The 27,014-nt window shown below is 39.4% G+C and overlaps 1 protein-coding gene across 2 annotated transcripts in view; it reads right to left on the bottom strand.

Moving 5' to 3' along the window:
* Positions 1-27,014, bottom strand: part of ADCY8 (adenylate cyclase 8) — a 129,411-nt gene that overhangs the window by 86,222 nt on the left and 16,175 nt on the right. For both annotated transcript variants that reach the window (XM_054816995.1, XM_054816996.1), the window contains exon 2: positions 12,547-12,696. In XM_054816995.1, the coding sequence (XP_054672970.1) occupies positions 12,547-12,696 (150 nt within the window). The remainder of the gene's footprint in view (positions 1-12,546; positions 12,697-27,014) is intronic.

Below are 27,014 nucleotides of genomic sequence, written 5' to 3'. Positions count from 1 at the left end.
CTTGGATCGGGGAACAAGTTGCTTATGGCTGTTCCCAGGACACTTCCGTAAAACTGGAGTGGACATACCCCAGAAATATTTAACTCAGCAGAGACTCTAGAGAAACTGCTACACACTTACCATCTTGATTTTTAACAATCGTTTTGCCAGAACCATCAAGCTTGGCTTTAACAACATTACCAATTAATATCATAGAGGCTTTATTGTCTTAAGCACTGAACTTAAGCGGATGAGAAAAGGGCTGTTCAGAGCAGTGGTTTTAGCCTTTCTGGAGTACATGAGCTTCTGTTACAGTAGATAAAAATGGTATTGTTTTCTACTGAAAAAGTGACAATGTTCAGAATAGATGTAATTACTGTAGATGCCACTCTAGAAAATGGAAATTAGCACCTCTGATTATGATGAACAGCTCTAAAGAGAAATTCCTTCATTCTTACTTAGTGCACAATGGACAGTCTATTTGCAGCTGTTCTTTCTTGTGCATTATCGAGACAATGGTAAGTAATTAAAAATATGTAAGGAACTGCAATATCTAATATGTTCAGACTTGTGGGGTTACCAGGTTGCCTGTTAGCTTTTACTACTTAGTGCTGCAATATGTGATATGAGCTATATCAACTTTCTTTTATTTGAAATCCGGCAGTTATCATTCCCACTTGTCCCATCCTTGGCTGCATGTTCCATTTAGGCATCTGCTGTTCTCAAAGAGGAGCAAGGCCAGATCACACAGGAGGTTTTGGAGTCTCCTTTTGTTTAGCTATTGGCTATGAAACGTAACCAGAGTCTCATTCAAACTGATAACCGAATGTTTATGAGAGTCATGACTTTTTATAATGGTGCCTAATTAGTTATTAACTGAGGAGTGTTATAAAGTTTGTGGTAACACAGGAAGGAAGAAGCTTCTTCCATACACTCCTTGTAGGAAGGACATTTTATCGGATTGTTTCCTCAAAGCTGTTGTCCAGAACAGCGTGAAACAATATATGTAGCACATGCTGAAGGGAAGGACTGCAAGACACTGCTGGTGCTTTGCTTTGTTTGGATGTTGAATAATTTGAAGATTCAAATACCTGAAGCTACATTACAAAATCTTGGCAAGGCTTGATGATTACCGGTCTATTGCCAGGTGTCAAAGGAGATGCCTTTCTCATCAGCCAGTTGGCTATGTAAGAATATCGCAATCTTAATGCCTGCTTACCCTCTGCTCCCTGAGCAGTAGAAGACTGACTCCAGGGCTGCCAGTTTGCATTTTCATGCCTTCCCAGTATCATTTTGGCTTCATAAACACTTAGCTCATCCTGTACCATGCAGGGAAGTGGTAGAACAACCTTTTCTGTTGATTTTTTCAGCGTGGTACCTGTTACTGCTACTGCGTGTATCTTTTAAGTGAAAAATTGTATTCCTCCATGAAATACTTATGATAATATTTATAAAATGATTTCTTAAAGTAACTTGATTGATCACGAAACTAAGTGCAGCTGATGCTCACACTGTATGGTACTGATGCAATGAATCAGCTCACCATCAGGCCACACAAGCACCACTAACTTGCACGGGAGTGGGTGGGAGCACATGTCTTGGGATAAGAGCTGCAGGGAGCCAGTCTGTGTTCCCTGACAGCAGTGGCCAGCTGTCAGAGCTGCTGGGCTGGGTCATGAAACTATCTCATGACACTGCTTTGTCATTTGAGCTGTCTTTGACCTTAGGCAGTAGGAGCTACAGGTCTCAAATTCAGTGCTCGTGAGTGTCTATACTGAGTACAAGCAATGGTTTAATAATTCCAGAACCTCTGGATCCCAACACATGATTTTTTTACCTTCTGAATGAAGATCACATTAGACTTACGTTCCATTGTGAAACCTAACCATGTAACAAAGACATGGGATGAAAAGCACGAGTTACAAAACAATTTCTCTTACCACCCTGCCTTCTTGACATGAACACTTATGCTTACAAATGATACTGTCCAGCCCCATAGTAATCCATTAGATATTTCCAATATATAGAAAGGCAAATTTTATAGTTTTGTAAGTTTGTTTCTTCCAAATCTCATTATGATCTTTTTTTTAATAAATTTTATTATGTGTTAAATGATTGTAGAGAAGGAAAATATCCAGAAGAAAAACATTTATATGGAAATAAGACACATATCTCAATGTATTGGGTCTGGCTGAGATGGATTTAATTCTCCCCACAGCAGCCCCCATAGTGCTGTGCTGTGTATCGGCAGCCAGCAAGGTGTTGATAACACACCGGTGTTTTGGCTGCTGCTGAGCAGTGCTGGCACAGCATCAAGGCTGTCTCTCCGACATTTCCCCCTCACCAGCAGGTGGGGGTGGGCAAGATATTGGGAGGGGACACAGCCAGGACAGCTGACCCCAGCTGACCCAAGGGATATTCCATACCATATGACGTCTGCTCAGCAATAAAAGGTGAGAGAAAGGAGGAGCAAGGGAGGGCATTTGTTCTTTATGACATTTGTCTTCCAGAGCAACTGCTACCCATACTGAAGCCCTGCTTCCTGGGAAGTGGCCAGACATTGCCTGCTGATGGGAAGTAGAGAATAAATCTTTGGTTTTTGTTTTGCTTCCACATGCATGGCCTTTTGCTTTTGCTTTATTAAACTACCTTTATCTTGACCCACAAGTTCTTGTTCTGTCTTATTTTTCTCCCCTCCTTGTCCTGCTGAGGAGGGGAGTGACAGAGCGACTTGGTGGGCACCTGGCATCCAGCCAAGATCAACCCACCACACTCAACAAAAAGGATTGTACTGTTTGCTAGTGCATTGGCTTCCATAAATTCCAGTTAGCTTGGGCTTGAAGGATGAAGCCATACCTTAAGAACAGGAGAAAGACAGACACATCTGCTAGAGACTGATTACATAATGGCATAATCTTAAGTCATTCCTTACTTTACAGGAATAGAAAATGAGAGTAAAACAGCTCCCACAATTCAATTTTGTTCTAAAATACCAGAAAGGCCCCATCTGACTCTAATGTCTGTAGTGCTCTGCCCTGGTATACTTTCACTTCTCTAGGAATGCTTTGACTCGTCTGCTGTTGAATCTTCATGTAATTGTTCTGCACTGTTTCTACTTTCTATTCATTTCGATGCTTCTTTTTCCATTTTGTTTCAGAAATTACTAGGCAACTTCAGCAAAATATACATTTCTCAACAGTACCAGGTATTGCAGGTAATGACATGGAAAATGGCAGACAGCAAGCTTACATGCCATTTATTTTTCAGCTTTATATGACTAAATCACTGTAGAACAACAAGATGGAAAAGAGCTAGGAGGTCATCTGTTCTGATCAAAACAAGGAATACACCTTGTCAGCGACTTACAAGACTCCAATACTAAACAGAACAAACAATAAAACTTCCCCTGGGAAGTTTTTATAGGTGGGAGTAATGGCCACTTTCTGAAAATCAAATCCCTTTTAATAGGGTTGTAGGTGGGTACTTAAATACTAACGGTGTGAAGGACCTTCAGCCTATTCATAAATGTTAATCCAAAAATTTTATTTTACCTTAAATTACCTCAGCAATGGCATCAGTGACTTCACTCTGGCTAGCTTAGGATTGATACTGCTCATGGTCAGATAATTTAAAACCATTATCTGGGCCACAGAGTTTCTATTAATTGCGAAGCTTGTAAGGACATTTTTAGAGTCCTCCTACAGTCATTTCAGGGTTTTCAGTCAGTTTATACTAACTTTCCTTAGTACTCTGAAAGTTCTGATCCTGAACAAGAAAGAAAAATGACCTTAAAATGTGTAACTATATTCAGAGCTCAAGAAAGGTACCAGCCTGATGAATTTGGAGCCTGGAGTTCTTTATTTAAGCAGAGACAACAGTACTGCAGACCAGCTGGCAGAAGAGCCTCATCACTGCAGGGGGCTGAAACTATTTCATTCCCCTTACTCATTTCACCTTTGTCCACTTCCCTGAGACAATCAGCATGGGTCGCTAGTCAGTGGCAGTTGTGATAATGGCTTTTTTTTTTTTTTATTAGACACCTCTGTCTTTAGCAAGGAGCTGAGAACACGGGAGGCACAGGCCACCAAAACCTGATCAACAAGGTATCAGTCCCATTCGCTATTGACCAGCACAGCATTTGAACAGCCTGGTTTAGAGATGAAAAAAAAAAAAAACCCCACACATTTTTTTCACTAGTGAATCCAAAAGCTATCTGCTAGGGAGGAAAAGCAGAGTTTTCCTTCTCACAAATTTCTTATAGGGAAAGCTCCTATGCTTGAAGTTCTGGCACTCTTTGGGATTATTTTTCCCCTGTATAAATTGCAGTTCAGGGTCTGATTCCCATCTCTCTAGAATTGGCTGTGAATCTCGTTATTCTGTTTAAGTCCATATGACTACTCCAGATTTGCAAGGAATGGAAGAGAAGGCAGAGGATGATTTTTATCTTCATTTTACCTTAGATTTCTACTTGAAAGCAAAATGTGGGGGTTATGCTCTGATGATAAGAAACAAACATCAGCAGCAAATGTGAAGGAACATCTAAAATATGACATGTAAAATGTTGTGTTTTCTACTGCGAGTGGGCTGAGCAGATGGGGTGTTTTGAAACAAGAAGATGTAGAAAATGTACATGCTGGTCCTGTGATCTGTTCTCTGTCACCTACAAAAGCCTAAGTGCATGTAAATATTGCTTCCCTCCACCCCAATAAGGAGGAAAAATCTGTCAATGGACTTAGGAAAGAGGTCACCTCTGAATCACAATATGAATATGGATTGTGAAGAGCAATATAAAGTTTGCATATTTCTTCACTTGTTGGATTAACCGGTATGTTATACTTTGAGTTTGATCCTGTAAGTACCAAAGGAGCAACACCGAGAACAAATTTCTATTGGGATCACGGTTCTTTAGAGAAAGGCACTGAGATGAAAGAAAGTCTGGGCAACTGTGAAACATTTCTGAGCATCTCACATTCAACAGACCATTTCCTATAAAGAAAAAAAGATTACTAAAATGCAATAGCCAACCAGAGGTCTATACAGATTTTTTAAATGTGAGGTTATTGTTTGCCCTTTAAAACTAAGGCCTCAATTATTGTGATAATAATTTTTATTTATGAAGCATTTTAAACTACTTTTGCAATGAAAAAGAATGGTCATGTGATCTCTAAAATTCGGATTACTTTTTTAAAATCAAATCTGGACTTTATCCTCATACCTATTTAGAGGGATTTTCATATTCTTAGCACAAATATTAAAAAAAGATGACTTCATAGTGTTTAACCCTCTTAAAGTGTCCTTTCCAATCTCAGTTCAATCTGCTTTTACTTTAGAGGCTGCAAAGTACTGACAGTTGATTAAAATCTAGATCTGTAAGAGCTTGATAAAACCTACACAACATGTAAGCTGCTTTTTTAAAACAAAACCAAAACCAAAACAGAGTTCATCTGCAGAGAGCTTCTTAAAGCTATGGGAAATAGAGATTGTTACAGAGGAAAGTGTGAAAAAATCCTCTGGAAGTAGAGGTAGAAGGGAGACAAATGGTCAAATAGAACAGTTTTCTAACAGAAAAAGAGATTAAGACTTGATTACAGTTTTTCCACAGATAACTGACAGGAGAGATTAAATATGCCAACAGCAGACTGTTCTGAAGACTAAGGCCAACCATATCCTGGGCTGCATCAAGAGAAGCATGACCAGCAGGCCAAGGGAGGTGATTCTGCCCCTCTACTCCGCTCTCGTGAGACTTCACCTGGAGTACCGCGTCCAGCTCTGGAATCATTAGTATAGGAAAGCCATGGAGCTGTTGGAGCGAGTCCAGAGGAGGCGACAAAGATGATCAGAGTGATGGAACACCTGTCCTGTGAGGACAGGCTGAGAGAGTTGGGGTTGTTCAGCCTGGAGAAGAGAAGGCTCCACAGAGACCTTATTGTAGCCTTTCAGTACCTAAAGGGGGCCTATAGGAAAAATGGGGACAAATTTTTTAGCAGGGCCTCTTGTGATAGGACAAGGGGTAATGGTTTTAAACTAAGAGAGGGTAGTTTAGACTAGCTATAAGGAAGAAATTTTGTATGATAAGGGTGCTGAAACACTGGACCAGGTTGCCCGGAGAAGTGGTAGATGCCCCATCCCTGCAAACTTTCAGGGTCAGGTTGGATGGGGCTCTGAGCAACCTGATCTAGTTGAAGATATCCTTGCTGATTGACGGGGAGTTGGACCAGATGACCTTTAAAAGTCCCTTCCAACCCAAACTATTCTATGATTTTATGATTGTAAGGGGTGTCTTCTCCTTCTACAGCCCTTATACTGACACTGGAAAAATAGAATGTGTGTTCATATCCAGAAAACAAAACAATCCTCTTCTCATCTGGACAAATGGTTCTTTAGGGTGGTTGATCTCAAATCCTTTGCGGAAATCAAATGAAATAATATCCAAAGTGTTTTAACTTTCAAAATTAGCTTTAATTGAATATCTGAGAGAAAGAGATTAGCTGGAAAGTAAGTGTCCAGTAAGCCAGTGGCAGGACGTGCAGGGAGGAAATATCTTCTAGGGTGTTTTCGTAGAGGACTTCTCATTAGACCATTTAATGAAGAAATGGTTTTTCTTCTTGTTCCTCACTAACCTGACCAAACCCATAATTATGCCTGCAGATGCCTGTCTTCATCCTGCCTTGATGGGAAGCATCCCCAGAAGCCCAGTAGATCACGTATGATGCCAGCCTGGACCTTCTCGCCTGAGTATTCCTTGCAAGATTAGAGGTCGACAGTGGTTGTTCTCCACCAACTCTCTTAGTTGCTCTTTCTAGCCTTCACCTCCATTTCCTCTGCCAGTGTTCTAGATATCCAGGAAAATATTCACAAGGCTTAGGGAAGACATTGAGAAGGAGTTTTATTTCCATACAAGAAGACCTTCTCTTGGTAGATTTTGAGATGATGCCTGCCGAGAAAGGGGTCTGCTTGCTAAAGACTGTGTTGGAGGGGGATGTAAACAATACAGCTAAATAGACCAATGCATTGTGGATTTAGTACCTTCTAGCACTAGGTAACTCCACTGAAACTGTACAAATGTACTCCTAAAGTAGAATAATTTTCTTTATTTGGCTTCTCAGGGCTTAAAAACTGAAGGATTTCTTTCCGATTGGAGTTTAGTCCCTCCCAATGGCTTAGCATAGCAGTGGCAGTGCAGCTTTGCTGGTGAACTCTGCACACCAAGTAGGGAGTTTTCTTTTCATGAATGATGCAGAACCTGCTACAGTGAGAACACAAACACCTCACCAGAGAATGAATATAAGCATCACACAGATCTGGTCTGATTTCACCTGACATCTCAAACAACTGCAGAGAAGATCCTTCTTTCATAAGATACCATCGAGTGCTCTAAATCTACCAGAAATAATACAAATAAAATGTTTCAGAGAGGCTTTATGGTTTTTGGGGGTTTTTTTTGAACACTAGTCCAACCCACAGGTTATTAATGTTAGTAGGATACAGTCTAACAACTTTGCTTAGCTTGAAAGCAGCCTCCCACCTGTATTTCCTTATTGCTTTATCTGGGCTTCATTAGTCTTACTGATCTAGAGAGGTCGTGGAGGGAGAGTAGAAGTGTGACTATGACATAGGAGGTCTCTTAATTATAAGTAAAATGACTTTTCTGTGAATAGCAGGTCCTGTAATGTTGCTATCTTATTACAAGAGAAGAGGTAAGTGGACTGATTTTTAAAGCCATTTAGCTACTTAACTTCTGTGATGTTCTCTTCCTAGTCGTTTTAAGCCTCCTTTTCCAGCTCCAGTTATAAGAAATTTTGTAAGTCAAATATTAACCTCCTTGCACAATAAGGAGGTTAGTTAATAAGGAGGTTGTTTTCAGATACGTATAACTTGGTATATGTACGTGTGGTAGAGGAGGAGGCAGAGTGACGAAGTTATCTGAGAGATCCTTTATAATTAAATGGTAATATTTGAAGGTTTAAAATGTTAGACAAATTTCAAGTGACGATGAATTGCTGGAGAAAGAGCAGGTAAGGACACCAGAGATATATTATAAATTCAATTCTTCATAAAGTCATAATTTCAATATGTGTCTGGATTTAATATGCCATTCATTTAAAACTTAGGGATTTATACGATGAGAAATAGAACTGAAAATGAAACATAATGCAGGTTCCTGCTCTTTGTTAAGGCAACTTCACAGCATTTTCACAATGAGGGAAATTACATACTCATTGTTTTTGAAAGTTTTGCAGTAGCTAATTAAGAAAGTAAGTTATACTTTCTATTTTCATTGCCCAGATATGATGAAAGCAGAATTACCTCTGGTGTCCTTACAATAAAATCAAGGTAAAAAGGAAGACTCAAAATATTGACCCAAAGTTTCAAACAGGTAGTGGAAAGTGATGATATTGTTGGAACGAAATGGACTTAAGAAGATTGAGAACTTTGTTGTTTATTCATAATTATAATGTGTTGAAAACAAAACTGGAGGACCTTCTATGGCTGTTATTTTTGGTTGGTTGATATAACTGCATATTTTAAGCACAAACAGCTAACTACATTTCATTAGAAAACATTTACATTAATGATTTGATTAATAACTGGCAAACTGAGACTGTTTTTACAACACATTATTTTGTCCGTGCTACCTTCTCTGGCTCACTTCTCTGGTATTTCTACCTTTCTACGACACAGTTTTTCTGGCACTCATCAGCAGTGGGGTCTCATTTAACTAAATCAAGCTCTGAAATGTTTTAGATCTTCACCAAAATTCTAATTTTGTAATGAAAATTGGAAAAGAAGTAGACACAGATGTTCCCTAATTTTCATAGAGTGCTGGGATTTCCCAATGGTTTCACACAGATAGTACTGTACAGTTAAGTGCATAAGCATCGTTAGCAATGACTGCTGGAGTAATTCTCCTTTGTACCTACAGTACTGTTCACTTTAATAATAGAGTGATTAGAGTTAGAAAATTCATTGTAATTGAAAATGCTAATATGTACTTGTTAATCACCGCAGGTGCTTTAAAAATAAAAACTCCGACAATAAAAAAATCAGATTCTTAATGAATTAGTCACTTTTGAAAATACAACTAAAACCTAACTTTCTGAAATACTTCTGAAAATTTTACTCAAAAGTCATGTTGAGAGTAAATGGTGATGGGGGAGGAAGGCTGAGAAAAGGTATAGGAGCTTAATTGTAGAGAGTTTTGGAAACATGGAAACTGGAAATTAAGTCACTTAGAAGCTTTCAAAAACTTTGGCCAGGCTCCTTAAAGTCTCTCCATCACACAGGTCTGCACTTCTCCCTCTTCCTTCCTGTGCAGTAAGAGAATGAACTGCAATTAGCATAAAAGCTGAACTTGCACCTGAGGATGTTTTCTGTGGACAATGATCCAATGGAGCTAATTCAGATTTACAGCTATTCAGTTGAGACCATAACATGGCACACGGGCGTTTCAACACAGCAAAATGGCTTTGGCTGTCAAACTGCAAGACCCCATGGCATTACCGAAATAGAAAAAGGCGTCTTTAAACTCTAAAAAACCCACAAAAGGAAGAGATCATAGACTGCTGGAAAATAACATCTGGAAAACAAACTATCACATCTAACTGTCCAAATTTCAGCTCAGAGTAGCACCAAAAAAAAAAAAAAACCAACCCAATAAAAAAGAGGTTTTTCCCCCCTAGTGGGATTTTGGTGGTTTCACCTTCTATTTTCATCACACTCTAAAAAAAAGCGTCATGGCAAATGAATGAATGAAACTGCTTTCACTCAAAAAAGTCAGCTCATCTATATGAAATTTATCAGGAAATACAGAACCACCTCTTGCTTTCCAGCACAAGACAGAAGCTGATACGGTGGAAATTTTATATTTGTATTCCAGACAATCTGCAAATACTCATTAGAGTATTCTTAAAAATCTCCAAAATCCAAATGGATCCTTACTTATGAGTATTATTGTTTCCTTGTACAGCTCCACATATCTGATGGTACCTCTCACTTGTCTCTAAAACATAGATTATAAAATGTTTGGCTCACAATTGGGTGACTTTCCATGACTGGCTCTTATAAGCATTACACAATACTGAATAATGATAGCAATAGCATTTATAGTTATTAGAATGACAGATGATTAGAGATGACAAATATAAGGGATACTGAGAAATTGGAAGGGTCATTTTGAGAGTGCAGAAACTTGATTTCTTAGTTTTAACAATGCACAGTAATGAACACAAGTGTATCTGAAGCATTTATATAACCTTTATAATTATAAAAAATTGGAGTCTTATTCTGCACTTATGAAAGCACATACCATTCCTTGCTGCATTCCTTGCTTTAACTCATGTTGTTTTTTCTTACTTTAATTTTACTGGTCTTCTGATTTAAACAAAGTAAGGACAAGACCTATCTGGCAAGCTGTCATACTTCATATGATGTGTCATATGTATGACATGGCAATACAATTACCCATGGTAATTAATGATTATTTTCAGTTTAAGAAGTGGAAGCTGTGTGGGGTGGAAGCAAACCTTGAAAGGGATTTTAATTATGTCACCCATTACTATAAAAAGTAGCAGTACCATCACTGAAAGCCACAAAAAGTTTGACACTGCTGTAAGAAACTTTAAGTTTAGACAGTTTATAGGAAGTATATATATTATATTATATTCTTTAAATAGATATATATTTATAGATGTGCTTAATAACCCAGTTTCAAATTTCTAACAAAACTAATTGGAAATATTTCAAAATGTTTTGTTCCTAAATTTTGCGTTAGTTTATAATTAAATTGAGTTTTATATGAGGTCTTTCATTTGGTGTCCTGTCTGCATTTTTCTCTTGTGGGTGTTTTTCTTGGCCGGAATACATTTTCCCTTATGCATTTCCAGTCATATGATGCCTATGACACACTACTTTGTTTGGTTATAGGTGAGTCTCAACTGCGGTGAGGTGACTCTCCAGGAAGTTCTACCTTCATGGGACAGCACAGCCCTGAAGCTTTGCGAAGCACTGGGCCAAGACAAAATTCACAGTTCAACATTGACTGACTAAAACCAAATATTTCAGGTCCAACCTTTACTTTCCCCTTCACGAAAAAATAAAATCTGTTTTGTTGTTGTTTTTTAAACCCACCCAAATGGAAACAATCTGTCTTCATTTTCCCAATAGGAAATAAAATTTCAGCAAAATTGAATTTCTAAAAAAAAATATATTTTCTTTGCAGAAATTTCATTTTCCATGAGAAAATAAAATAATTCTAATGGAAAATCCTCAGAATCATCTGGAACATGGGAATCTTTTGCTAGTGTTTCATAAAGATTTTTACAATGAACTTTACAAAACAACAATAATCAAAGTAAAGCTTACAAAATATTAGTTCATAAAAGATTATACAAGAAAAGAAATGCAAAATACCCCAAACTCACAACAAAACCCAAAACCATAAAAATGTGCTCCTACAGTTAAAATGAGAACAGAGCATCCCAGATAGCATCCCTGAAAGCCTCTTCAGTCAGCAATGGCTGGAGAGATGTTCTGGCATAGGCAACTTGCATTACTCAGCACAGTCATGCATTCACACTGAGTCACCAGTCGGTAAAGTCTAGGATATGACCTCTTCCCAGATCTCTGTATAAGAGCATGGCTTTCGAGAAGTAAATGAAATAAAATTGAGAAGCAATACGTGTATCTGTACAACAGGACAAAACGAATGGCTGAGTTCACATGAGAAAGAAATAGCTGTATAACGTGTATTTGTTATGTATATAAATATATATAAATAATATATATAAATATATATATATTCAGGTTGTATCTTGATCTTAATGCAAGTTTTTAAACAGCAGGTGAACCTTCTGATAATTCAGTGGGAATGCAAAATACATATAGCATGCTACATCTCATTTCTGCTACCTTGGTAAGAAATAATAAGCAGCAAAGTTCTTCTTATTCAATGCCTTTTATTCTGGGTGGGAAAGGACGATGTATCTAAGAACAACCATACCTGCTTGGATCAAAAGTTCACCTAACCCAGTATGCTATTGCGCACAGTGGCCAAAAGGAGATTTTTAGGGAAGAGTTTAAGAACAGATAGAGCACACAGTGATACTTCCCTGCAGTGGCCTCCCAGCTCCAAAAATTGATCTGTGAGCCAGAACTGATGTTTTAGTATTTCCTCTGCCCTGAGAGAGTTCGCTTCCATGAACTTGCCTAGCTTTCACTTGACTGATAAAAGTTTCGGTATCCACAACACTCTGAAACATGAAGTTCCTCAGTTTAACCTCTCTTGTGTAAAGAACCTTTTTTAAACACCTGCCAGTTACTGTTTCATTTGATGGCCCCTTTTGTATGGGAAAGGACAGTGAACAGCCATTCTCTATTCATCCTGTTTCCCAGCAAAAATCTTTAAGATGTCATATCAGATCGATACAAACCAACAAAATAACAGCATGAAACTCACTTAACCTGCACAAATCAGGTGGCATCACACTGGAGTCAGCGAGGCTACAAAAGCATGGTCTTGTCCAATTATCAGTTCCAGTTAATACAAAAATAGAATTATTTCTCCAATACCTGTCGCTGATTCTCTGTCTCTAATCTCAGTCTGGCTTCTACACATCTTCTGGTCTCCAGGAAGGCTTGACGTTGTGCTCTGTCTGATAGGTAGCTAATGAAGATTCCTGCGGTGTTCATACACATAAATAACACTGCTTGAGCTGCTATCTGCAATGAAGAACAAATAGGATTTGATGAGACAAGAGAAGCAAAAAGTAGCTGCTCAAAAAGAGAAAAAGAGAAGAGAGAGAATGACCGTTTTGCAGTCATGTAGGCTGTAAAACTAAACCGTTAGGAAAGTTTGCATAAAATAATCTCTTGGATCTTAATTAGACACATCAAACGTGTAAAAGTCTCTCTGCCTTGAGGAAGAAATATGTAGTATTTGGAGGCATTAAACTCTAGTTGAACCACAAATGATGTTTCCAAGAACTGACTTACAAGGATCTAGTCAGGAATGATTACAAACATAATTAACAATTTGTTTTTGCACTGCCTCTTCTGTAAAAGGAACTTTGTGATTTGTTCTGTGGCTTAGTTTGAGGGAAAAAAAAAAAAAAGCCATGTTAAGGAAAACAAAGAGTGTCAGTTAGCTAAGAATTAATATCAGTGATAATAGTTACTCTGTTATTATTGACCAAATTAAATAAATTCATTTTCAACTGATGCCAAAGCACAAGCTTGCACAATCTGAATCCTGAGCCATTGAACAGGGGAAGCTGAAAGGATAGCCAAATGCTTGCAGAGCCTGTGCCTGTTTACACAGACCTTTTCTTCACTGATGCCTACGTAAGACCTGCACTCTTTTTCCTTGTAGAAGGCGTCACAGCTTCTTCCTTTGCAATACAAACTTAAAAGAGCCAAATGAGAGTCAATCTTGGACAGTGTAAATACCAGTGGCTTATTTGTCTTTCATTGATACCTCTTTGTGCTCTGTATGTTTGCAAGGCAGAGACATCAACACCATTGAAGTGAGGATTGGTGGGGAAACCGAGTAAGAAACACACAATATTTGCATCCACTAGAGACAGAACACAGACCTGTGGTTTCAGCAGCTTTATCCAATGCCTCATCCCTCCTGTATCTTACAAATTCATGTGAACTCCTCTCAGTTCCTACTTAGAATCATAGAAACATTTAGGTTGGAAAAGACCTTTAAGATCGAGTCCAGCCGTAAGCCTAACACTGCCAAGTCCACCACTAAACCATCTTTTAAATACCTCCAGGGATGGTGACTCAACCACTTCCCTGGGCAGGTTGTTCCAATGCTTGATAACTTTCGGCGAAGAAATTTTTCCTAATACTCAATCTAAACCTCCTCGGGCACAACTTGAGGGCATTTCCTCTTGTCTTATTGCTTATTACTTGGGAGAAGAGACCAACACCCACCTGGCTACAACCTCCTTTCAGGTAGTTACAGAGAGTGGTAAGGTCTCCCCTCAGCCTCCTTTTCTCCAGGCTAAACAACCCCAGTTCCCTCAGCCACTCCTCATAAGGCTTGTTCTCTAGATCCTTCACCAGCTTCATTGCTCTTCTTTGGACATGCCAAATTCTTCATTCTGCCTTTTTTTAACTTGTGAGAGGGTCAAGAGTGAAAAATAAGTTCCAAAGTTATTAGTATTCCTCAAATACAGCATGTAGGGTGAAACTGTGCTGACTGTGACCTTAATTAGAGAAGCACAGTGAACCAGCCGAAAGTCTGCAAACCGCAGCTCCCCATCTTCCTGCCAAGGTCTAGTCCCAGCCACTGATGAGGTCCCGCTGAGTGCACCCTGTCTTGTAGGATCACGCGTCTCTCCCAGTGGCAGACCAGCCATGGAGCAGGCTGGGGCTACGTTACTCTGTGGCCACATTGTCTGCCTAGCAGAGCTGTCCAGGCTCTGACAGCTATGGACCTTAATGCTACAGGTGATACCTACAGGATCATAACAACGTCAGAACAGCCACGCCTGATGCCTGGACAGATCAAGTGTTCATCATTCAGGATCCCGTCTCTGAGAGTGGACAACAGAGAGTGCCCAGGTAGGAGTACAAGGATAAAACAGTAGATACAAGAATAAAGCAAGCATCCGGTGATGTTTTGTCAAAACAGTCTTGAACACTCCAGAAATCTGTGGTTGTGGAACACTGTGGGCTAGAGGTTGCATTTCTGTAGTATTATCTGATAATCGGTCCCCCAAAATCAAAGTCTTGCTTGTCCTAATGGAGGAGAGAAAACATTTAGCAAAAATCCTTAATCTCATTGCAATGCTCTGCCTCAGATCTCACGGGTCTCGCTCCTCACATTCACGTGGGTTTGAAAGTGAGATTTGATATTCAACCAAATGCATCTGGCAGAAACTTCAGCTTCATGTATTCCCGTATTTCTGAATCTGGAGTATTGTTCTATGATAGTACAGGGAATTCATTTACAATTTATATGCCATGATTAAATAAGAATGCATATCCTGGCTCCGGTTGAAGTTTTGTTTAACCTTTGCCAGTAATAGATGTCTAGGCAAAGCTTGTGAGAAATAGGGCATGATTAGCATGATCCTTGTATCTTCCTGGCTTCCCAGATCCTGTGGTTTACAGCACCTCTGAGCTGGAGGTGGCATACTCTGTCTGCTTAACTTTTTTTGATACTTTTCTGAAGTTAATTGTACCTTTGGCCCCTATGGCATTCAATGACAAAGATTTCTACAATTTAATTAGGCACTTTGTGATAATTTTTCCTTTTGTTTGCTTTACTTCACAGCCTTATCATTTCCTTGAGTGCCACATCATGCTTATAATATGAGAAACAGTGACTAATCATTCCCAATTCATCTTCCTCTCACCATTCCTGATTTTACTGACTTACGGTATTACCCCTTTCAGCCTTTTATTTTTCAAAAGGGAGGAATTTGAGACTATTTTGTCTCACTGCGTTTTTCACTATTCCACTTCTGGGCTTACTGCTTTTTCCCGGTTATCTACCTTGCCCTGTTTTATTGGAGACAGTTTGCCCTGGACCAGCCAGCTTCCCCCAGACACTTTCCGCCTTTGCTCCAAGATAAAACAGAGAATACAGTAATTCAGCCCATGAGATAACTCCTTTCTGGTGCAGGCTACTAAGAGGCGTAGGATGAGCTGACATGAGATAAGACCAGTTCAGAATTATGTTGTTCAACAGGACAACTGAAATCAGCTGTGGGTGGCTGGAGGAGTCAACGTTTCACACCTTTTTGCCTGACTGGAAGATAATCAATGCTCACACACTAGGAAAGCTAGGGTATAGAATGAAAAAAAGAAAAACCTTTCACAACATTTGAAATGTGCATTTCAGCAGTGAAAGCAGTAGCACTGTGCTCTTGTTTGCTTGCAAATTCAATTGCAAGTTCCTCATGAGCCCAGCTCAGTCACCCATCTCTGCTAATACTCAGGACTAGTGCCACTCACTTCAGCCGATCTCCTTAGAGCAAATGCAGTAGAATTTGGCCTTCAATTAGATTTCATGAGCACATAATTTGATTTGGATAAAGGGAATTATGGAAAACATGTTACAGGTAAAACAACAGCTTACTCAGAGTCAGAATTTGCTTTCCTTACACGTAGTCTGATTGAAACCAACCTAAAGAGTAAAGCACTGTGCCTTGCAAGGATACTAATCTGTGGCTTTTGTTAATAAAAGAATAAAAAAGACATATAAGACTCGAGTCTCTCATTGCCAATCCTTTTTCCTACTGCTTATTTTGGCCAATTCCAGAAGTCTTGCAGGATTTTCTACTGCCTATCATCAGAGCCACAAGCCAGGGCAGACTCTGATTTTATAAGACATAAACAGTTTCATATCTTTTTGACTGACCTGAAGATAATCAATGCTCACACAGCAGGAAAGCTGAGGTATAGTGTGAAAAAAATAAAATCTTTTCACAACATTTATAAGCTCTTTAGTCTATTTGTACTTTGCACAGTACTCAGATAAGCAACTTTAGTAAAGACAGCAAGTGATCTTAAAAAGCCATGAGTGATACATTTTAATGTTAAATAGGGCTCTGGGGAGGTCTACTTCTCAAAAGTTTAAAAAATGCAAACAAGAAGGTACCCATCACCATACTGCTTGGGAATATCTGTGTAACAGGATCATGACTGTCCCTGCTGAACCTACAGTTGTACATAACCGCATAATAGGATGAACAGAGCTAAAGAAAGTTACTTGACAAGATCATGCAGGTAGTTAGAAACAGATGTTAAAATTTTTACTTCAAAACTCTGCTTCCCATATTTCTCATAGGAGGTGATTAAGAGCTTAGTTCACGGAGAAATCACTTGTCAAATAAATTTACATTTATAAACTGTCCTTCATAAAGGCACCTCAGAGCCCTCTGCAAAATCGATATGAAAACTAGCCAAAACCAAAGGCAATGAAAGGAGAGGACGCAGGTCAGACGAGAAAGCTAAGTTTAAATTTGACAGCGCACATTGATTCAAATAATTTCATTTTTATCTGTCAGTCATTGTATAAAAAGGGCTTTGTCGAGGCAGCTGAAACCAAGATAACATTTTGAGTGGATTTGGGAACCAGCAGATCTCAGGCAAAGAAACGATTAAAAGGCACTGGACACAGCTGGTCAGGAAAAAGGATCAATCAAAGTATGTACCGTATAGTAATGTAAGAGAACAGGAAAATGAGAATTCACTGAAAAGACAGTAAAGTAGCTCACAAGTCTGTTGCAAAGTGGTAGGTGAACCACAGCCACAGACAGCTTATCAAGACAGAATTGAATGTAGTTCAGGAAACAGGAAATTCAGAAGGGTACAGGTGTGTTACTGAGAGCAGAGCTGGGCTAAGCGTAACAACAGAGATTTGTAGGCATTTCTGCTATTAAGAGCACCTAATTAAGTTTGCCTTGATTTGGAGTTTACACAGATTCCTGTGAGCTTATGAACATCTAGGAGTCACTTAATGAAAGATTTGCAAATGCTAGAAAATTTAAAACTTCAACAATTTTAACTGAAGCGTGTTTTAATTTTGCCACAAGTTTCCTCTTCGAAAAGGTGCAATTGTCCATCAGGGACAATTATATAAAACCATAAGGTCAGCTGTAGAGTTTCCTAATTCAGTGCTTTCTAAGACCTGCCAGTAACAGACATTTATGGAGTGTATAGTGATTGAGTTCAGCATTTCCAAAGAGCCCATAACCTGAGGAAAAGTGAGTACTTATGAACATTCAACAAACCCAACAGATTGGAAATATGTTGATTGATAGCTAGCCCTAAGAATTAGTAACTGGCACAGACAATCTTCATCATGAATAGTTGAACCAAGGGTAGCATACCTTCACGTGGAAAGCACAGCGGAGAAGGAGGAGAGAAAGCTGAAAAAGTTTAGAACCAATTCTGAAATCCAGGATGACACTGAACTTGTGTGTTACTACCTCAAACACAAAAAGAAATCCTACTGTGCTCTGCAAAAATAAACCTATTATTAACTTCTTTGGTAGGTAATTTTGTTCTGCCATGTAGAAACAGAGCAGTGCTGGGGCTGATCTCACCAACAGCTGAAAAGTAAAGAAATGCTTTTCAATGTAATGTCCGGTTGGACATTATCAAGGCACGTGAGTCCTAAACAGCAGGAACTTCATTAATTCCTGAAATGACCCTGTGGGAAATTAGTTAATTCTTTTCCTATTTTGCTTTCTAATTTTGAATTGCCTTCAACAACGGATTAGAGTAGTTCTTGTCTGGTTTGGGAAAACTGGGAAAGTAAAGCTGTTGTGCTTCTTTAAGTGTGTTTTCAGCATGTGCCACATAAAGAAGTGGTTGCTATGGTAATTATTATTGGTTAATTAGGTTTGGAGAAGCATTCTGATTTATCATTAGTTGTTTAACTAAAAATAGCAGCTCACCACAAGGTTGGTTTTTGTAACTAAAATCTCTCAGAAACCCCATTGCCCTCTGCCCCTTCTCCATCACCCCCTTGCTTAGGTTACTTTGAGGGAAAATAACTTATGCTCTTATAAGAACCGATCACCAGGAATGAACTGAGAGTCGCATGAGAAGTGTGGGATTTGAGACCAAAATGCTCTACTTTGTACAGAACAGGAACATCTGGCAGCACGGACTCTACCACTCTCTCATTGTTGGGCTGCAGCAAGACTCTATCTCCAGCTGAGACCATGATTTTATGAATCAAAGCTCCTGGCAGCGAAACTAGTAAGTACCTGTATCTCTGTACTGCTTCTTGCCCACCTTGATCCCTCAGCACAGCTTCGCCTTTGTCGTGCCAGATCAATTATTTGTGGGACCATACTGTGAACTATATCAGGGAACCTGGCCAACTTAAAAACAAACATTTGGTGTTGGCAGTGATTTTCCTATCATCTAGAGCAGCCGTCTGATTGAGTTTGCAGCACAGCCTCTACAGGGAGAGGAAGCACGTGAACATTCATACTTGGCACTGCTGCCAACTCATTAAACTGAAATCATTGCTGCCTTATTGTTAAATCACCTTGTAAGGAGGTTTTTTATTCCCCAGGTTCACTCCTTCTCACCTCTCCTGGGTCTAACATCTAAATGCCAATGGCCATGATTGAGGCGCTTTCCCCGCTCCCCCCCTTTTCTTTTTTTTTAGATTATGGGTGCTTCTTCATCAACATTTATTGAAAACCAACGCGTCCCACAAAGGTGCCCAAACTGCTGCCATGGCTTTCCAGAAAGCTCGTCTGTCCCTGATCCTCTATATAGAATCATAGAATCATGGAATCAATCACAGAATCGTTTAGGTTGGAAAAGACCTTTAAGATCATTGAGTCCAACCATAAATCTAATACTGCCAAGTGCACCACTAAACCATGTCCCCAGGTGCCATGTTTACATGTCTTTTAAATATCTCCAGGGATGGTGACTGACTCAACCGCTTCCCTGGGCAGCCTGTTCCAGTGCTTGACAGCCCTTTCAGTGAAGAAACAGTGTCCAATGCATAAGTACAACAGCTGTTTAACTCCTACTCACAGCTGGAGTGAGTGCTAACTCTTTTATCTGATCTACATAGTCATAGTTTACTGAAAGACAGGAATATACCATACACCTGAGAAGACAGGGATGGAGAAAGGTATATTGTTTATTCATGGTAAATTTAGGGAAGCACAAACTATGATGGTTAAGAGCAGTGCTTTACCCTACCCACCCTTGATTTGCTAAATGAGAAAGGACCCATTTGTATCAGTGTCACCTCCTGATTTTGTGTTTAGAACCGAGTTTTGTGGTTCAGCTGTGCACAGCTCCCATGAAAACATTGGCTCATTCTTCAAAAACTTGGATCTTATTTATGCCTCTAGGAGAGCTGAAATCTGTCTGGAGCCTGGTCTTGTTGCTTCCAGAGCAGGCATTAGAGGACTTCACTATGTACTTAGGGACACAGTCTGGCCTTTAATGTGCATGAAATCTGTAGCCTGCAAGGCAGGCTGGCCCTATCAAAACACAAGGTGTACCCCAAAGAATTATTAGATTACCCTCAATGACAGTAACTGATCCTAGACACTGTTTTCTCTGTTTCTGTTGCAGAATATCCTAACATGCTTATTGCCCCTGCACTGCTAATGATTTAGAAAACAAAGACCATTTTTCCTCTGAACTATGACACGTTTGTATAAAATCAATTGTTCTAGTTCAAGGCAGAATTCAGAAATATGTATTTTTAATATTCAGAACAAGAGTTTAATTTGCTGTTAGAAAAGCAGCTATTTCCTTCTTGCTCTTCCTCTCATTGAATCCATTAGAAATGTAGAAAATTGAATGTCTGATTACATTGTTCATAGGTAGCTCAAACCATAAAATTTGGTAAGTAAGTCAGCTATCAACTATGTCAAGAGTTTTGCAAGATGGTGTGGTACAAGAGATCTTTCAGGAAAATCGTATCATATCAGACACACAAGGGCTGACATAACTTGAGTGATGCATAGAGGCAGTCAAGCAAATATATACCTTGCTAGTGCCATCAAGCAGCCCCAAATGGCAAACGTTTTTCAGCACATCTCCTCTAACTCACCTTGAGCTTCTCCAAAATTTAGGATTCAAGCATAATCTTAATTAAAAAAAAAAAAAAAAATCTATTCTAGGACTTTGGGTAACCTTTTTTTGGCACTTATCTTTTTATAGATATTAAAGTGACTAGGCATGCCTGGGACAATGTCAGTAGTAGGGTCATAGCCCATGCATACAGGCGAATGGACAGAGGCAAGTAAATGATCTTCAATTTTTAGTAACTGTGCTCCATGGCTACAGGGTACTCTGCTGAACTCTCTGACCCTCATCTAGGAACTGGTCCTGAACTACACAATGAAATCTGGTGATCACGTCTCCCGTTCACTCAGCAGCACAGCATTCTTTTGTCATCTTTTTGCACACAGGATGCTATTACGGATACCTGAAATGTTCCTATTTAGGATGAATGATCTTATCCTTTGATGTGAATAGCTTTCCCTATTCAGTGTTTTCTGTGTGCTGGTTGTGTACCTTCTGCCTCTACTCTGAGACAGCTGCATTGCAGGGTAATTACAAGGAGAAATTTAAAGCCAAACCTTCCAGATGTCATCATTTTATTGTCCAAAAACTTCACCTCATTTAGTGCATTTAGATAAACATAAAAGGCTCAGATAGGAATCTCTGTTTTCTTTTCCAAATGCATGTAACTTTGAAACCACAGTAGATATATCATGGAATTATTTTAAATCACCTGTGCTAGCTAACAAGGAGTAGATCCTGTAACAACACACACACACACACACACACAAAAACCACAAAAAAAACAGCAAAAAACAATGCACAGCACAAATGCTGGTGCAACAGAGAAACACTGGAAACAGCCCATGGCAACCCAAGCTGGGTCTGTTTAGCTGGGAGAAGAGAAGACAGAGGGGATCTCATCAATGCTTATAAATATCTAAAGGGTGGATGTCTAGAGGAAGGGGCCAGACTCTTCTCTATGGTGCCCGGTGGCAGGACAAGGGGCAACAGGCACAAACTGGAACACAGGAAGTTCCATCTCAACATGAAGAAAAACTTTTTCACTGTGAGGGTGACCGAGCACTGGAACAAGCTGCCCAGAGAGGTTGTGGAGTCTCCTTCTCTGGAGAGATTCAAAACCCGCCTGGACGTGATCCTGTGCAACCTGCTCTAGGTGATCCTGCTCTGGCAGGGGCCTTGGACTAGATGGTCTCCAGAGGTCCCTTCCAACCCCTACCAATCTGTCAATCTGTGAATCAGGGTAGGTTGGGAAACTGTTGAAGTGATGGTATTCCCCTGCTCACTGCTCAGAAGGGAGTGTTAGGCAGCAATGGAGTTTCTCTTTCTGCACTTCCGTATTTCAGACTCATGGAGGTCAGTCTGACACTAAAATTTTCCCTACACTTTTTTTAATGCAGAAGATGATCTCCATTAGAAGTTGCACATTTACTGTTCAAAACAAATACCAAAGTAATTACATTCAATGGAAGCCACATTCCATTTAAAGCCACTAGAGAAATAAATTACTCCTAATAAAAGTTACACCATCTAAACGAAGATTTATAATAAATTAATCTGAAATGGAGAAGCACACTCACAATATCCTAAATATTAAGAATAAAAAATAATTCCCTTTTTTTTTTTAACCAACCCTTAGGAAATGCTAATTTTTCCCCTTGCATTACATACATGAATATCTGAATTGTAAATAACTGTCCCCCAATTCAGATGTACCAGTGTTTGGGGACCAGGCATCAGACATCTTAGATAACTTTCCGGCGACAAAAAATTCCAGCTGACACCCAATCTGGAAATGTCTGAGACCATCACTGAGTTTTAGGGTGAGCCTGTACGCTGTAAAACTAGGACCTCTAAAGTGGAAGTCACCTTTGGAAATTTTCCTCAAATTATCTCAGTAGTTCTGTCTGAGACAATGCAAGATAGCCAAGGCAGAAGAACTCCTAGTACTTTACTTAATAGATTATACAACTGATTAGGAGTAATGGTAGGAAAAAAGAAAAAAAATTCATCAAAGCTGCTTTGCAGCATTGGAAAGAGTTTAACTACATTTTAAGGAAAACAGAATTAGGTAGTCTGCATTTCTGCTAAGTGAGTTTAGGGTGGTGTTCTGCACAGCTGTTTTTATTGCTCTAGATAATGGCTCTTATCCAAAGTAAGATGTCAAAACTGAGCGAGCAGTAATTATGTTTGTAGGGCTGACAGCAGTTCATCTTTTCTGTCACACGTCATTGCTGTTTTCATCTGATCAAATGTATGCATATCCCAGGAATTACCTGCAGTATGTACTCTGTGTCTCTTCCCAATGGAACTGGCAATCGTCATGATTTGTGTACAGGTCACCCTGCTTCGGTGCATTCTTCAGAGTTATAACAACAGACTGCACAAGAGAAGCTTTTCATTTTCCTATGAAAAGCTATGCTAGGCCAGGTCCTCTGTGTTTTCCTCTAAATTATCAAGCTGTGGCCATAGGTGGAGGAAAGAGGCAAGATTTTGCAAATAATTTTTCCTATTTGGTATTGCAATGGAAAAAAAAAAGGGAAGTAATAGCAAAATGTAATGATCTTAAATTACTCTTGGACTCTATCAAGAAATAAAGACTGTCTTATGAAAGCCACTCCAGTCTGGGTGAGACTGAGACTAATACCTATTAAAAAGTAAATTGAAAAATACTGAAAAATATTGGTAATGAAAAATAGATGAGGGATATCATAGTGTTGAGTGTCCTTTTCCAAACCACCCTTGTCCTTCAAAGCCTACTTCTACTCTGATGGAAAGCAGCTGTGTGTGTTAACCAGTTATACCTGCTGGCAAACAAACCACCCCCCACAGCTGATATTTTTTTAAACTATTCACTCCCAAAAAAAGCCAAAACAGTGTTGGCAACAAAGGCTCTTTACACTTTATTATCAGCATTTTTAAATAAAGGCCAATGGTAAGACTAAATCTTTCCCACAGTTGCACCTGTAAGTGGTTGTCATTTTTCACAGGTCTCATTAGAGACGGAGTTTGCCCACTGAATCCAGAGCTGATTGATGTGTGAGACGGTAAGAGTAGACTTACAGATCCCAGATCAGGCTGCAGGCTTGCTAGCCCAGAAATAATAAGGAAAATATCTCCTCTCTCCAAATTTCCCATTATGGCTGCTCTGCTTGCATTTTAAATTATTTTTTGAAAAGTGACCTGAAAGCCCCAATGAAAGCAATTTAATATTGCCTATGTTTATTTTTTCCCTTAGTATCTCCTTTTGCTGTTGACTATGGCGATCCCCTGAAAATCAAGAAAAGACAGAACTTAGCAAAGGCGTTTTTAGAGTCCTTTCCTAGCAAAACATCAAAAAAAAATCAACAAAAATCCTGAACACCTACTTTCTCAGCTAACCTTGATGCTAACATTGGGCTGTAATCATGGCAGATCGTAACACCTAAGGCCTGCCCTTACTTTGGAGAAAACTTGCGTAGCATAAAGGTAGTGAATTGTAGTCTGACTTCAGTGTACACAGAATTCCAGGCATCCTTAACCATACTGAGAACCAGTGCTGATATGACCTTAGGAGACTGAAGGAAATGGAGAGCCTGTGAAGGTATGGATGTACCTCCAAGGAAAACTTTAGAATGGTTGGGGATGGGGTAATAGGGTCCAGGAGCCTTTGTCCTCCAGAGATGAGCTGAACACAGCTTAGGCACAGCAGAAGATGTGAATCACTCAAAGTTAAATGGGAATTTTGTTGAGAACAATTGAACGTGACTCAATATTCTCTTGAAGTCTGTTTTATCTCAAAATTTTTAACTCTCAATTAGGAACTATCCTGGAGAGAAAATAGAGAAGGGACATGGAAGCAAATGGAAATGTACCAGAGAAAAGCCGTGAGAGGTTACAGCATTCCAGACCAGCTGGGTTAAAACTTTATCTCAGAGATTTAGGCGAGGACAAACATTTTCCTTTGTGAAACCTGTGGGTGTTGTTTTGCTATTAGTCATGGTGAATGCTTCAGTGTGGTGAGCTAGAAGAAGTCAGACTGACATCAAAAGTACAGAGAGTGCTGTGGGAAAAAATTGACTCAGTCCTTTGGCTGGCAGAATACACCACAGACAAATAATGAAGGATTAGGTTTCTTCTGCCACTTCGCTAGCAGAGGAGACATATAGCACAGGATTCATTCTGCATTGACACTGGTATGACCTAGGACTAATTCCTTTGAAAAGAGTGGTTTATTCTGATGTAGAATAAGGATGGGATTAACATCAAACCCTGATATTTACTGTGGGCCAAATTCTCCTTGCCTGACAATACAAGCCATGCCTTTGTTTTCCCTGCTTGTATAAGCATGAGAATAGAAACTGGACTGTTCGTGGAACATTAAATAAATGATACAAGACAAAACAACCGCTGTCTCTGATGTTGAATAATGAATCCTGCTGATACCAGTGAGAGCTGCCGGAGAGTATTAAATCTTGATGGACATAAACTAACAACAGAAGCCCCCTAGATGTTTTACATCAGCATAGCTGTGAATTCATACAGGGTTTGATCCACTGCGTGGCTATGAATGCTGTCCACATTTTTGCAGTTCAGATTGTTTAAAGGCACCCACTCCAGAGCAAGGTCAATCTTAACCTGCGCACACAGAAGCTCATTGGCTTCAAAGGGAACTTCACTTGGGCAAAGCAGGTTTTGGTCTTGGTGAGTATTTAGCTCATGTATCTGCTATTCAGATCAATGTAGCAGCAGTCATGATACATAAACATTGCTCTCTTAGGAGCACTCAGAAGATAAATGCTTGAAAAGAAATTGTGTGTGGCCTCAAACATGCTGGGGTATGAATACCAAGGCTGACAATGTTGCGTTTCATGGCACAGAAAGAATGTCAGAACTTAAGTCAAGAACCAGCCAGGAAAGTGGATTTCTTACTGGAATTTCAGGCAGTGGAGAGAACGTTACTTCTGAGCCTTTAAAAAGAAAACCAAAGACAATCAGTTTTAGAAACGCACCTGCCCGTTTGGTTGATGGGTTTTGGAACTAGACAGTACTAACAGGTAAATCTATGAAAGGGCTCAAGGAGAAAGGACACATTTAATGACAGGGTGAGACATTTTCTAGTGTTTACTGCTTGATCCAAAGCCTGTTCTGTTTGATGGAGATACGCCTGCTGGCTCTCATGGCTTTTTAAGCAGTTTCCTCCAACAATCTTGGGTTGTTAGCTATCAGAATGCAAGTGAAATGAAGCATTTCAGATATCCTAGGGAATCGCTTATGTCTCCTTCCTGATAACAATTTGAACTATTTTGTTTTCCTTAGAAGGATGAAATCAGTTCTTGGAGTGGAAAATAAGGCCCCAGCCAGGCCCCACTGTTCAAGTTCTTTTCTTTCTGTGCAGACAACGCAGTGCTGAAAGCAAAACTGCATCCACAGACAGCACTACAAACACGTCAGTTGTCGTAGTAAGCTGGCGTCTGATAGCCAACACTGGACAGTAACCATATGTGTAACCTACATTAAATTCTGGGTAAAAAAAAGAACAAGCTCAAATTACTCCTTTATGTTGCCCTCCTCGCGAACATCCACATGCATTTGTTAAAGTCAGCTCAATTAATTGCTATGTGAACATAAAACTAACATATCCTTGCAATAAACACGCAATGTATTTGTATCACAAATAACTTTTGTCATGCATTCTGGCCTTCTTTCTTGCCTTCTGATATGTTCCTATGTATTATTTCCACAAAGAGTTTATAAAAAAGAGCAAACCTCTAAGTCATGCCAATTATTTTCTTTAAAGAGAAAAATATTAATAAAAAAGTAGAACCAGTCACACTAATTACCTCACAAGACGATATTAAAAAAATAAATAAATTTGGGAACTATGTCTGGAGATGGGCAAGACAAATTTGGATAACCGGAAAAATTTTATGACGGGTTCTTTTAAAAGAAATTCTTTAATGAAAGCTAAACAGTATGTGCATCTGTGTCTGTGTTTTAAAATTTTCGGTTCTTGGCAGATTCTAAAAAAAACCCACCAAACTACTTTTTTTTTTTTTTTTCTCTCTAGTTAGTAGCAACGAGGTGCAACTACTGCACTTCTGAGCAGCTCAGCCCTGTAGGTGTGCAAATGCCTTTCTAAGACTGGTACAACTCTGGTAGTACCCTGAAGGAAAAATGTGGTTACCTAGAGATTTTTAAGATTCAGAAGACACCTATAGCATGTGGGCAGCATACTGAGTTCAACTAGAAACTGAAATGGCAGAGTCATTACCACTCAGAGTTGGACAATCCCTCCTCTGGGAGATGGGAGCTCCTGCTGAACTCAGTATTCAATAAAAACTGTGCTGAATCACAAAGGCAGACATTGCTGATCTGCAGGACTTGCAATTGTGAGAGGTGGTAGCTCAGGGGCCAGTCCAGGGCTTGCAGCAATGTAGCAGTACCACTGGATGTGAATGGCATCATCCAGACATTCTGGAAAAATGTTTCCTAAGCCATAAACTGTTCATAGAATCACA

Source organism: Grus americana, chromosome 2 (genome assembly GCF_028858705.1).
Source record: "Grus americana isolate bGruAme1 chromosome 2, bGruAme1.mat, whole genome shotgun sequence".
Taxonomy (NCBI): Eukaryota; Metazoa; Chordata; class Aves; order Gruiformes; family Gruidae; genus Grus; species Grus americana.
The sequence above is the reverse complement of the archived record's forward strand: the minus strand, read 5'-3'. Positions and strand labels throughout refer to the sequence as shown.